At 43.8% G+C, this 14,779-nt stretch overlaps 1 protein-coding gene across 7 annotated transcripts in view; it reads right to left on the bottom strand.

Moving 5' to 3' along the window:
* Window positions 1-14,779, bottom strand: part of ZFYVE1 (zinc finger FYVE-type containing 1) — a 50,226-nt gene that overhangs the window by 15,991 nt on the left and 19,456 nt on the right. For all 7 annotated transcript variants that reach the window (XM_060095906.1, XM_060095900.1, XM_060095901.1 and 4 more), the window contains exons 3-4: window positions 11,369-11,873; window positions 5,753-5,967 (exon numbers count right to left, since the gene is read on the bottom strand). In XM_060095906.1, coding sequence (XP_059951889.1) covers window positions 5,753-5,967; window positions 11,369-11,873 — 720 coding nt within the window. The remainder of the gene's footprint in view (window positions 1-5,752; window positions 5,968-11,368; window positions 11,874-14,779) is intronic.

The following is a 14,779-nucleotide window of genomic DNA, read 5'->3' as shown; positions in this document are numbered from 1 at the left end:
TGGGAGGCTAAAGGAGGTATTACATAAAACCTATCGAATTCAACTTTAAAATGGTTCTCTCCATTATTCAGAACTGTAAATACAGGCAACAATAGTTAATTCAATATTCAATTCCCTTATTCAGTAGGGACCTAAGCATCTCTTTTCTTTAAATAGACTTACTTGATCAGTGAGAATACGCCCTGCTGGTAGTATCTGGGCTGTTGCTACTGTGGAAACAGAGCAAAGGAGTGAGTGTTCAAGAAGTGGGGGAAATAACCCAGCTGGAAAAAAGGGACTGGGGCCTGGACCACAACATGGCTAAATGGTAGGAAGAGTGATCAGGTCAGCAGGATGAATCGGGAAACAGGGGCAAGCAGCTGGAGCAGAAAGAGACTGTAGATCTCTCACTCACGCTCACTCACACACACACACACACACACATACACACATTCTACAAACTCCTCAATCTTTCCCATTAATCACATTTCCTTTTCAATAACGAACATGAAAAGAGAATATGGAGAAGGAAAAAAGATTTAACTTCTCTAGGATCCGATATATTTAGGGAGAAAATATACATATACATTATATACATATACTCCTGTATGCACTTATGTAGCACCAAAAATTTCTAGAGGCATAAACAAGAAAGTATTAACAACAGTTATCATACAGTGAGAGGGGGAGAGGAGAGAAAGGGACTTAAGTCATACCTTACATGTTTCTGTACTATTTGAGTCGTTTATCACAAACACACATTGCTTTCTAATTTAAAAAATAACTTTTTAAATTAACCGAACACACAAATACAACTTATAAGAATGTCCTTTCTGGGCCTCCCTGGTGGCGCAAGTGGTTGAGAGTCCGCCTGCCGATGCAGGGGATACGGGTTCGTGCCCCGGTCTGGGAGGATCCCATATGCCGCGGAGCGGCTGGGCCCGTGAGCCATGGCCGCTGAGCCTGCGCGTCCGGAGCCTGCGCGTCCGGAGCCTGTGCTCCGCGACGGGGGAGGCCACAACAGTGAGAGGCCCGCATACCGCAAAAAAAAAAAAAAAAAAAAAAAAAAAAAAAAAAAAAAAGAATGTCCTTTCTAAAGGCAACTGGCAATATGCATCAGGAACCTTTAAAGATGACCACACCTTCTGACCTTCTTAAAAGCTGAGTAACTACTGAGAAGGAATACAACACAGGGTTATATAGACTTGGGAGTCAGACTATCTGGTTCAAACTCTCCACCACTTATTAGAGGAGTCATCTCAGGCCAATCAATGAACCTCTGTGCCTCCATGTCTCCACCTCAGAGTTGGTATGAGGATTAAAAGAATGAATACACGTGCAGTGCAGAGCACAGTACCTGGCATTAGTAAACACTCCAGAAAGGTTGGCCAGCAGTAGTATTGGGAGTTGTAATTTATCCTAAGGGAACAGGCAGAATGTGGGCAATACCTTTAAATGCTTGGAAAATATAATAAGGAGAAAGGGAAACTACTATCAAAATAAGGGCAGAATTACTAAATGTAAAAAATGATCCATTCATCTAAATGAAAAAGCATGGAGCTATTTGAAAAACATGTTTTCATAGAAATATTTAATAGCATGGAAAAAATGCTAGGCTTCAATGTTCCATGAAAAAAAAGGTATATAAGTGTACATACATACATCACAATCCCAATTCTCTTTTTAAAATAAGTAGCAAAGAATCATATAATGCCCCATTTGTATTTATCTATTTTTTGCACACTGTTTTTCTTTGCTATTACAAGGATGCTGCTATTAACTTCCTCACGTAGTTCTCTGTGTTCCTGTGGGAGAGTTTCTTTAAGGCAAATTCCTAGAAATGATACGGTTAGAATAGATATTATGCATAGCTTTACCTATACTATTGCATTTCAAAGTGGTTGTATTAATTTTACTTCCACTGGAAGTTTATAAGAGTTTACATTGCTTCATACCCTTTTTGACATTTTATTGCCAAACTTGTCAGTGTTTGCCCTTGCATGGTTGTGGTCTTAATTTCTTTGATTACTAGAGAGTTGAGATTTTTTTATTTGTGCATCACAGTCTTGACTGCCTCTTACGTGATTTGTCTCTCCATTTTTCCAAAAGGTTTATACATTTTTTCCTAACAATATTCCTGCATATTTTATGTAAAATAAAAAGAAAATCATATTGGAATATATTCCTAGGCTTCTTGAAGTGTTTACTCAGTGAGTTAGTGAGGAACTGGACAAGGTAAAGCATAAATACCAGGAGAGAAAGAAAAAAAATGAAAGAAACAGAAAGCCAAACAAGTTATTTTGGCACTGATAATTTTTCTGCTTATGACCATCCCTACTCTTTTGTTTCAAAAAGGATTCAAGGCTACTTATTTTTTTAAAAAATACAAAACAAGGGCTTCCCTGGTGGCGCAGTGGTTGAGAGTCCGCCTGCCGACGCAGCGGACGCGGGTTCGTTCCCCGGTCCGGGAAGATCCCACATGCCGCCGAGCAGCTGGGCCCGTGAACCATGGCCGCTGGGCCTGCGCGTCCAGAGTCTGTGCTCCGCAACGGGAGAGGCCACAACAGTGAGAGGCCCGTGTACCACACACACACAAAAAAAACACAAAACAAAAAGTAAGTGGATAAAAATAAACGACCATTATATTATCCACTGCTATAAACTATGAAGAGTGTATTTTAACAGCAATAAAACTCTCCTGGGTCAATTTGCCTAATGCAGACCTTAAAGGTAGTTTTCTATTAGAATGATTACCAGAGAATTAACAACTTCTAATTTAAAGAAGAGGATTAAAAGCAAAACAACCAGAAAAAGACAAAAACAATTTTTTCAAGGATTTGAGTAAGTTCCAAGACCCCACAGCTCCCTGGGGAGAGCCCAAAACACGTGCTTAAACAGGTAACTCCTGGGGCTTCCCTGGTGGCGCAGTGGTTGAGAGTCCGCCTGCCGATGCAGGGGACACGGGTTCGTGCCCTGGTCCGGGAAGATCCCACATGCCGTGGAGCGGCTGGGCCTGTGAGCCAGGGCTGCGGAGCCTGTGCTCCGCAACAGGAGACGCCACAACAGTGAGAGGTCCGCGTACCACAAAAAAAAAAAAAACAGGTAACTCCTTCCCATGCACAGAGCAGTGGGCCCACATATCAGTACAGCACAGACCCTGCCTCAGAGAACAGAAAATATAGGAGCCAGCTAAACTCTGAGGACAGCAGTTACCAAGAAGCCTCAAAACTCCAGCTAACCAGGCTCATTTTTATCACAGAAAGCTTCATGAATCATATCACCTCATAAGGATACACTATAATTCTTTTTCTCAAAAGTACCTAACGATGGGACTTCCCAGTGGTGCAGTGGTTAAGAATCCACCTGCCAATGCAGGGGACACAGGTTCAATCCCTGGTCCAGGAAGATCCCACATGCCGCAGAGCAACTAAGCCCGCGCACCACAACTACTGAGCCTGCGCTCTAGAGCCCGCGAGCCACAACTACTGAGCATGCGTGCCACAACTACTGAAGCCTGCGTGCCTAGGGCCCGTGCTCCACAAGAGAAGCCACCGCAATGAGAAGCCCGCGCACCGCAACAAAGAGTAGCCCCCGCTTGCCAGAACTAGAGAAAGCCTGCGCGCAGCAACGAAGACCCAATGTAGCCATAAATAAATAAATAAATAATAAATGAACGAATGAATGAATTTTTTTTTTTTTAAAGTACCTAACAAACTGGCCTGGAGTAGGACATCCAAGACACCTGAGGGTAGAATCCCTGACCACTAGCTACTGCTTAGAGCACTCAGTGTCCCTGAAGGTCTTATTTAAACTTTAAGCTGGGTTATCTTTGAGAAAACCTAAGGAACTCTGTAATCCAGCCATTGGCCTAGTAGTCAATATTCATACTTACCAGATTTTACAGCCCTTTGTATAACGTAGCATGGATCCAGCCTCTTTTAAGAATGCTTGCAGTACCTGGGTGTAATCTTCCACTTGACTACCTTTGAGCCATGACATGGACACTAGCCAATAAATCTAAGTATACTTTAACCTCAAATCCTAATTAGAAATATGTATTTCATGAATTATTCAAATATCATCATTTTTCATAGTTTTTTTCCCTTAACATTATTCACATTAGTTAACACTTATGGAACATTTACTATATACCACGTACTTTGCTTCTTAACGTATGCGTTCTCATTTAATCCCCTCCTCAACTTCATTAGGAACATCCTCCTATCGCCCCTTTTTTACAGACGAGGAAAAAGGTCTGAAGAAGTATAATAAGGGCAAGGATTGTTGTCTATCTTACTCTCCACTGTATTCCCAGCACCTGAAACTCTACCTGGCACAAAGATTCACTCATTTATTTGTTGAATGAATGAATAAACGAAAGACAAACTAATTTCCTAAGACCAAGCAGGTAAATGGCAGAAATGGGATTCCAACACAAGTCTGTCTGACTCCAAAGCCCAAGCTTTTATAGTCCATTCAGGCTGCTATAACAAAATACCACAGACTGGCCAGATTATTAACAACAGAAATTTATTCCCCACAGTTCTGCAGGCTGGAAGTCCAAGATCAGGGTGCCAGCATGGTGGCCTTTCAGTGAGGGCCTGCTTTCTGGTTCACAGATGGTACCTTCTCACTGTGTCCTCTCTTGGTGGAAGGGGCTAGGGAGCTCTCTGGGGCTTCTTCTTTTTATTTTTTTTTAACATCTTTGTTGGAGTATAGTTGCTTTACAATTTTGTGTTAGTTTCTGCTGTATAACAGAGTCAATCAGCCATATGTATACATATATCCCCATATCCCCTCCCTCTCACGTCTCCCTCCCTATCCCACTCTGGGCCTTCTTTTATAAGAGCACTTTTATAATGTCACTCATGAGGGCTCCATCTTGATGACCCAATCACCTCCCAAAAGCCCTCCATCACATTGGGCATTAGGATTTCAACATATGAATTTTGTGAGGATACAAACATCCAGCCTTTACCAAGCACTATGCAAAAACCATAAACCTTTTTTGAGGGGTAACTTTTCATCCACCCCCCCCCTTTTTTCTTTTTAACTTTTCATTTTGATATAATTTCCAACTCGTAGAAAAGTTGCAAGAATAGTACAAGGAACTCCCATATACAATTTACCCAGATTCATAAATTGTTTACATTATGTCCCACTGCAAACTTTTTAAACTCAATGGATTAAGCAAATCAGCATATGCCCAGAGTCTGTTGCTGGGTAAACCAGGGCTGACCTAGCTTTACGCAAAAGCGCTCCTCCTATCCCTTCCAGTCTCAGGCTCTATGCCCTAACCCTCAGGGCACCCTCAAATCCCTAGCTCAAGTCTTCATGTCCACACTTGCTGTCCCTTCTCCAAATCCCACACTCCCAGCACTGCCCCAAAGACCCTGCTCCCTCCCTGCTCCTCTGAACTCAGTCTGCAGGCATGGTGACACAGCGGTATACACAGAGCAAACTGCAAAAAAGGAAGCAGAACTGGCAGGAATTGATTTGATGAATTCATTATAAAGAATGGTAAAATAAGGTTTTTCTCCAAGATGAGGACCTGTCACCTTTTAACTGTCATCCAAGATTCCTCCGTACTCGTGTTCCTGGCAAGATGAGGCCATTCAACAGGTGCAAACTCCACTCATGCCCTTCCTTTCATATATCCTCTCTTTCAAGCCCAGATTTCTAATCACCAGCACTGACCAAAGCTGGAGAATTGAGTGTTCTTACCACCCACTGGTACATCAATGAGAAGCACTCAGGGCAGAAGCCAACTGACCTTCAGGGCTTTGAAGATGACCCCCGGGTGCCGGGGAGAACGGGTGGTGTTATTCTCTAGTTGTTGCTCCAAAGCACGCCGAAGACCAGAAAAGTCTGTGGGAGGATTGTATGTCCTCGTTCCCTTGTAATGAATAGAACTGAAGGCTTCAGGGAAGCGGCCCAGCTTCCGGAACCGGTCCTGGATGAGCTTCTCGGGCACCTCGGAGGGGTGATCTGGACAAGCAGAAACAGGTATGTGAACAGTGGCCTCTCTTTAAAAGAAAAAAAAAAGTCGCCTATCTTTCATTATTAAAGGGATATATAGTCTGACTCCGTAAATATAAAGTACATAAATAGGCAGAACTGATCTATGCTGTTGGAATTCAGGTTACCTTTGCCTAGAAGGGAGCACAAGCTGGGACGTGGGTGCCAGTGTGTCATGATCTAGTACTGAATTCACATGTATGCTCAGCTTGTGAAAATGCATCACATATACACTTTTGATATAATGTGCACTTTTTGGTATGTATGTTACACTTCAAGGAAGTGCCTTTTAAAAAAAAATGCACTCACTGTAAAAAGTCCAAACGTGGACTTCCCTGGTGGCTCAGTGGTTAAGAATCCGCCTGCCAATGCAGGGGACACGGGTCCGATCCCTGGTCTGGGAAGATCCCACATGCCTCAGAGCAACTAAGCCTGTGCACCACAACTACTGAGCCTGAGCTCTAGAGTCCATAAGCCACAACTAATGAGCCTGCATGCCACAACTACTGAAACCCACGCGCCTAGAGCCCATGCTCCGCAACAGACAAGCCACCTCAATGAGAAGCCCACACACCACAACGAAGAGTAGCCCCCGCTCGCCACAACTAGAGAAAGCCCGCGTGCAGCAACAAAGACCCAACGCAGCCAAAAGAAATAATAAATTTATTGAAAAAGAAAAAATCCAAACATGTCAAAGCATAAAAGGAAAGAAATGTACATCCTCTGCTCCCTCCTCCTCCTCGTCAAAGGTAACTACAGGCCAATGTTTCCCCTTTCAGACTTTCTTTTCCTACTCAATTACCAACACATTTACGCAACTTGCTTTCATCACTTAATAACATACTGTAAATATGTGTCCTTGTCATGTTATACTCTGAGACATTCCTTATTCTTTTTTAACAGCTACACAGTCTTCCATTCTATGGACGTATTCCACCAGTCACCTACGAACGAACATTTAAAATAAATAGCTACTTTGAAAGTGCTGGTCTTACACTGGTGAAGCTGTGGACAAACTGCCAACGTGTGAGGGTATCAGCCTCCCCATAGTTTCACCAACATTTATCCAGAAATTTGGGGAGTAGCAGTATAAACAGATGCAATAAATATTTTGGAGGTAAAACTTGGAAGGACTTTTTGTTTTAATTTCCTTTAATACGTTAACAACAAAATCACTCCAATTAACACTGGAAATGTGGCTTTAGCTCATATTTAAAGGTACAGTCATCAAAGAGAAGTAGCAAAAATTCTGCAGTCAATCCCTAACCCCATCTCATCCTGAACTTTTCCTGTGAGTCACTCTTGAAGGAAGGAGCAGCCCATCAGCAAGTGACTTCTCCCAAAGGCACCCAGAAGCCTGACCACCTTCACTTTCTCCCAACATCAGCTCACAGCTTGTCCCTGAACAAGTAATCGCTCCCAAATGATCATGGGAGCTTGGTCTGCTCATTTGTAAAACAGAGATAATTCATTTGCCTACTAACTCCCACCTAGGAATCCTCTGTCCAGAAAAAGACCAGGATCTAACAAAATCCAAAAGTCTACAAGACAGAGAAATATGTAATTATCAATTTGCCCACAAATCTGGCACCTCTCCTACCCTGCATAAACTCTGGCTGTCTTGGTTCCATCTCAAGGTGTCAGGAAACAGTGATGGTATTCCAGAAACAACTCTGGGTTTAGGAGTAAGAGACCTTGTGTTGAATCCCAATTTTGCAACCTGCTAGCTGGAACCTCCTTGGTTACATAACCTAAGCTGAGTTCAGTTTCTTCATCTGTAAAATATGGCTGCTGTTGACTGAGCTGAATAACAAAGATATCTTAAGTTAGCATTTATTTTTAGAAAGTGTTGGGACTTCTCTGGCAGTCGAGTGGTTAAGACTCCACACTTCCACTGCAGCGGGTGCAGGTTCGATCCCTGGTCAGGGAACTAAGATTCCACAATGCTGCGTGTCGCAGCCAAAAAATAAAAATAAATTTAAAAAATAAATTCTAAAAAATATTTTTTAAATGTTATTTTTGTTATTCAGCATTTTTTTTTTTTGGCTGTGTTGGGTCTCCGTTGCTGCGCGTGGGCTTTCTCTAGTTGCAGCGAGCGAGGACTACTCTTTGTTGCAGTGCGCGGGCTTCTCATTGCGGTGGCTTCTCTTGTTGGCAGCACAGGCTCTAGAGCGCAGGCTCAGTAGTTGTGGCACGTGGGCTTCGCTGCTCCGCAACATGTGGGATCTTCCCGGACCAGGGCTCGAACCCATGTCCCCTGCATTGGCAGGTGGATTCTTAACCACTGCGCCACTAGGGAAGCCCTCAGCATTTCTTTTTTAAAAAACAAATAAATAAACAAACACCTAACATAGTGCATGGCACACAGCCAAAAAAAAGTTACTTTTGAAACACTAGTTATTTCAAAATCCTGAACTGGAAGTTAGACCTTCCCCTCACCAAAGTTGTAAAGATCCAAAGTGGCATAAAAATGCTGATCACAGGAGGCATCCTGAAGTCAGCATTTCCAACCCCCTCTCCTTATCTCAGAGTCACATGCTAATGAGGCTCTTCTTCCATTCCGGAATATTTAGATTTCTCATCTTCCCACTAGACCCAGGGCCTTCAGATTCTAACTCCTTAATACAGTCCCCGCCTGTCCACTTCCCGCCTACTGCCCCTGCCCTGGCTCAGGCCCCAGCACTCCTCACCTAGTACGGTGATAACCTTCTGGCCATCTCCCTGCCTCCAGGCATGCCTCTCTAGTTCATCCTGCAAAAGGCAGCAGGGGATCTTTTGAAAATACAGATCTGATCACGTAACTCCCTGCTTAAAATCCTTCAGGGGCTCTTGTCATACCTGTGACCTAAATCAAGGCCATCCACCCATGATCTGATCCCTGAGTATGTCCACTACTCCCTCCCACACCATCTATGCTTCAGACACACTGAGCCCCTTCATTCAGCAAATATCTGATGAGAGCCTACTGTGTGTCAAGCACTCATCCAGGCTCTTCAAAGGCAGCAGTGAATAAGACAGGCAAGGTTCCTGCCTTCATGGAGTTTCCATTCCAAGGGGAAAAGGTCAAAAACAAGTAAGCAAACAAACAGGATGATTTCAGACAGCGACGGCTGCCCTGAGGCACATGAACAAGGTGATGCAGTAAGACTGTGACCACCAGGGTGCAAGAAGGACCACTTTAAAGGAGACACTTGGGAAAGGCTCCAATGGGGTGAGAGTTGAGCTGAATCTGAAAGAGGATGGCTAACTGGGGAAAGACTGTTCCAGGCAGACAGAGTAGCATATGCAAAGATGGGAACAGAGAAAAGGCTGGTATAGCTAGTGGAGAGAGTGAAAGGGGGTAACGAGAGAAAGAGTTCAGAAACAGAGGCAGGAGGTAGAGTGAGCACACCGTAATTAGGAGTTTAGTTTTTTTTTTAGGTTTTTTTTTTTTTTTTGCTGCTTTGGGTCTTCATTGCTACACATGGGCTTTCTCTAGTTGCAGCAAGCGGGGGCTACTCTTTGTTGTGGTGCGCAGGCTTCTCACTGCAGTGGCTTCTTTTGTTGTGGAGCACAGGCTCTAGGCACGCGGGATTCAGTAGTTGTGCATGCGGGCTCAGTAGTTGTGATTCGCAGGCTCTAGAGCTCAGGCTCAGTAGCTGCGCACGGGCTTAGTTGCTCCGCAGCATGTGGGATCTTCCCGGACCAGGGCTCGAATCCATGTGCCCTGCATTGGCAGGTGGATTCTTAACCACTGTACCACCAGGGAAGTCCTGGATTTTTATTTATTTATTTATTTATTTATTTATTTTTGTCTGCATTGGGTCTTCATTGCTGTGCACAGGCTTTCTCTAGTTGAGGTGAGTGGGGGCTACTCTTTGTTGTGGTGCACAGGCTTCTCATTGCGGTGGCTTCTCTTGTTGTGGAGCACGGGCTCCAGTAGTTGTGGCACGTGGGCTCAGTAGTTGTGGCTCATGGGCTCTAGAGCACAGGCTCAGTAGTTGTGGCGCACGGGCTTAGTTGCTCCGCAGCATGTGGGATCTTCCCGGACCAGGGCTCAAACCCGTGTCGCCTACACTGGCAGGCAGATTCTTAACCACTGTGCCACCAGGGAAGCCCTGGATTTTATTTTGGACTTAGTGGAAAGCTATTGGCAGGTTGGAAGCAAGAGTATGACATGATCTAAATTATAAATTAAGCTTTTAAAAAGCATCACTCCCCATGCTTTGTGGAGGACGCAATTGAAGGGGGTGAGAATGGAATCCAGGAACTCACTGTACAACTACCTACAGTTCCCTGGACATGACGAGCTCTTCAGAACACCAGGGGTTTGCTCTTTCTGGAGCATCCTTACTCCCCTCCTCTATCTAGCCGAGTCTCTAGAGTTCAAATGCCACCTCCTCTTTCCTAGATCCCATAAGGAGGTGTAAAGGGTCCCTCGTCTGCACTCTCACAGCTCCAGGACCTACATCCACCACAGAACAGAACACGTGTGGTCTCTCCAACTAGACTATCAGCTATTCGAGGGTGGGAACTGTTTTTGGTTTTTCAGCTTGGGGCCCCAGTGCTCAGCACATGACATTGTACACTTAATAGACTTTGTTGACTGAATGAACATAAATAATGTAACTGTTTTAGGGACCCACACTACCGTCCCCACCTGCATCCAATCACTGTCACTGCACCTCCTCCCTCATCCTCCCACTCAGGTGATGCTCTTGCTTCCCATTTCTTTAAGAAAACAGAAACAATAAGGCAACTTCCACACACACATCCACCACATCTACCTACTTACCAGTAACCAGGTCCATATAATCTACCTTCTCTCCTGCTGTTATGGATGAACTGTCCGTGCCCCTAAGGTCATCCCTCCACCTGTACATCACTCCTGCTCTCTCTCTTACATCTGCACTTCTTCTTTTCTAGTGAATCATTCCCATCAGTACACAAGTACCTGCAATACCTCACATCTTACATTTTTAAAAAGGGAAAACTCCTTGAAGTCCCAAATCAGCCTCCAGCTATCACTTCATTTGTCTGCTTCCCTTTATAGAAAGAACTCTTTGAAAGAGGTGAATATACTACCTTAAGTTTTCTCCTTCTGTTCTCTTGATCCCACTCTGATTAGGCTTTCATGCCCACCATCCCTGGGAAACAGTCTTATCCAGATTCCCAAGGACCTTTAAATCGCCAAAGCCAACAGGCAATTCTCAATCCACATCCTGATCATGAGCAGATTCTGACACGGTTAATCACTCCATCCCTCTTGAGACACTTCCTTATGTCTTGCCCAAGCAGAAATTTTTCTGGACAATCTACCACCACCAAGTTGCTACTGCGGCCCAGTGTACCTAGGAAGGTCAAAGTGTGACATAGTACCCCATCTACTCACCAGAGCCTAGCAGCTGAGTGTGCACAGTCTCGTGGAAAATGATAACAGCAGGGCCCAGGGTGGACAGGGGGACATCCAGGCCACAGCGGGCAGTGGTAGCCTTGAGCTCCTTGGTGAAGTGCTTCAGATAAGCTTCTGAGGCATCTCCGAGGAACTTGAAGAGGTCATTGTGCAGTCGGTCTGCGTGAGTTCGATAGATGACGAGGTCTGAGATGGCCAGGACCTTAAGCAGCAGCCGCGTTCTCTGGCTTAGATTCACTGTAGCCCCCAAGAGCCCTTCTGTGTCTATCACTGCTACTTTGTGGACTGGGTCATATGCTGCCCACACTCCCACAGTGCAGGACTCCTGGGCAGGGGAGGTTTTGAAGACTTCCCGGCCATAAAAGAAAGTGTGGTTGAGGGTATGAGACTTCCCATCCCCAGTATTTCCAAAAATGGAAACCACTTTCAGATGCTGATCAGGTTTGCAGTCCAATTTCCTAATAAAGTCCTCTTCATTCGTTACCTTCCCAAAAAAAGGAAAAAAAAAAAAAGACAATGAAATATGGAAACTGCAAAATAGCTAGAAACACCTGCAAGAAGAACAAGTGCTTCCCAGGGCCCCTTGATTGACCTGTCAAGGTGGCAAGGAAAAGAAGTCCCAGGATAAAAGCCTCTCACCCAGCACTTACTCCTAGCAAACAGCTAATGGGAACTTTTAAAGCCTCAGTCAGTATAAGAACTTAGTGTTCATGAAAGAGCTAAAACTATAAACTCTTAGAAGAAGACATAGGAGGAAATTTTATGACCATGGATTAGGCAATGCTTCTTAGAAATGACACCAAAAGCAATACAATAAAAGAAAAAAATAGATAAAATGAACTTCATCAAAATTAAAAGCTTTTATTCTGCAAAGGATTCCATCATGTGAAAAGACAACCCAAAGAATGGGAAAAATATTTGCAAATCACATATCTGATAAGGGACCAGTGGTCCAGAATATAGAAATAATTCCTATAACTCAACAAGAAAAAAATAACCTAATTAAATATTAAGCAAAAAATCTGCATAGACATTTCTCCAAAGAAGATATATAAATGGTCAATAAGCACATGAAAACTCAACACCACAGTCATCAGGGAAATGCAAATCAAAACCACAACGAGATATCCCTTCACATCCACTAGGATGGCTATGATCAAAAAGATAATAGCAAGTTTTGGTGACAATATGGAGAAATTTCAATGCTCATACACTGCTGGTGAGAATGCTAAATGGCACAGCCACGCTGGAAAACAGTGTGGCAGCTTCTCAAAAAGTGAAACATAGACTTACCATATGTCTCAGTAGTTCCACTCCTAGGTATAAACCCAAGAGAACTAAAAACACACGTGCACACAAAAGTTGAACATGAATGTTCATAGCAGCATTATCCATAATAGCCAAAGGTGGAAACAAGCCACATGTCCATCAACTGATGAATGGATAAACAAAATGTGGTATATCATACAATGAAATATTATTCAACCATAAAAAGGAAGTACTGATATATGCTACAACGTGGATGAACCTTAAAAACATTCTATTAAGTGAAAGAAGCCTGACACAAAATGTTACATATTCTATAATTCCATTTATATGAAATGTCCACAACAGGCCAATTCATAGAGACAGAAAGTACGTTAGTGGTTGCCAGAGGCTAGGGGAAGCAGGAATAGGGAGTGACTGCTAATGGTACAGGGTTTCTATTTGGGGTGATGAAAATGTTCTGGAATTAGATAGTGCTAAGGGCTGTACAACTTTATAAATATACTAAAAACACTGAGTTGAAGAATTGTATGCTTTAAAAGGATGACAAATACAGGTTATGTGAATTACATCTAAATAAAACTGTTTAAAAAAAAGAAGAAGAACTTATTAGTCAAACGTCATCCATCCACAATTCCTCTGTACAGTTTAAAGAACACTGCAGTCCTTGTAAAAAGTCAGGCCAGGGGACTTCCCTGGTGGTCCAGTGGGTAAGACTCCACGCTCCCAATACAGGAGGCCGAGGTTCAATCCCTGGTCGGGAACTAGATCCTGCATGCACGCTGCAACTAAGAAGTCCTCATGCCACAATGAAGATCCCATGTGCTGCAACTAAGACCTGGAGCAGCATGAATGTGTGAATGAATGAATAAATAAATAAATCTTTAAAAAAAAAAAAAAAGTCATGCCAAGAAGGAAGAGACCTGGTGCCAGTGAGATCCCAGACTGCAGTTCCAGAAAGATGCTCAGGGTCTCTAACTCTTATAATACAGAACCCCAGGGTCAAAGCTCCTCGTTCAGATAGGCAGTGTTCCACTCCAGCTAAAGGAGTGATGAACCTTTACACCTAGCATCCTCCAGCCACACTGCTGTCATGGTCACTGTCACTGTCATTGTTCTGTCATTAACACAGTTCAGCTGGGAACTATATTTCCTAGAATCCCTTTCCCCCTACAATTCTGGGTTAGAGTTGGCCAAAGAGGAGCGTGCATAAAATTTGGAAGGCGGAAGTGAAGGGCTGGCCATCCCTTTCTGAAGGTCTTTTCACAGTCAGATACAGTACAAGTCATAATCAGAGGGGCCCTGTCAGTTCTCCCGCTGGATTCCCCAGGTCCCAAATCTTTTCTGTGTGTATTTTTGTTCCAAAGGCCCACACCTGCAACTCTTCTTCAGAGGCCGGTTATCAGGCTACTACAGTTAGTCAAAATCACCTGGGAGTTTACGGCCCCTGAGGACGACCCTTGGAAATGACCTATGGCTGCAAACATCACGAAAGCTATGAGGCCACTCACATGCCAGAGCTCCCCTGGGGGCCAGGCTGGAGTGGGCTTTGGAGGCCTGGTTGCATCCTGCCTACACCACCCACAATAAGTCACTCACACAGGACCCTGATTCTCAAGAGTCTGCTGGTTTGATAAAGAGAAGTTAGAGAAATGTAGACAGACCACTGGGTGTGATAATATGATGTCTTCATTTCTCATAACTCATCAAGATGGTAAACCACTCATTATTCTATTAATAACATCACTACTGCTATATTAATAGCCTTAATGTTAATGATAATATTAATAATTTCATTTACTGAATGCCCACTGCAGTGACAGTGCCCTTCACTAGATCCATGAGGGCAGAACTGAGTCTATCTTTACATCCCTAGTACTTCGGACACAGCCTGGCACATAAGAGGAGTTCAATATCTAGTTACTGAATGAATGAATGCCAGGCACCTTGCTAGGTACTTTAACCACTTTTCTCCACCCTGTATCTTCCACAGGGCTTAACACACAGCAGCATTTGATAATGGGCTCACTGATCTCCCAAGCAACCGAGAGGAACAAGAAGTTACACAGAACAGCCCATTCTGGACTGGTGTCACTCAGTCAGCCTTGTTCCAAGCTGCTAAGC

The sequence above is a fragment of the Mesoplodon densirostris genome, chromosome 4 (genome assembly GCF_025265405.1).
Source record: "Mesoplodon densirostris isolate mMesDen1 chromosome 4, mMesDen1 primary haplotype, whole genome shotgun sequence".
Lineage (NCBI taxonomy): Eukaryota > Metazoa > Chordata > Mammalia > Artiodactyla > Ziphiidae > Mesoplodon > Mesoplodon densirostris.
This window is presented reverse-complemented; position numbering and strand designations above follow the sequence as displayed.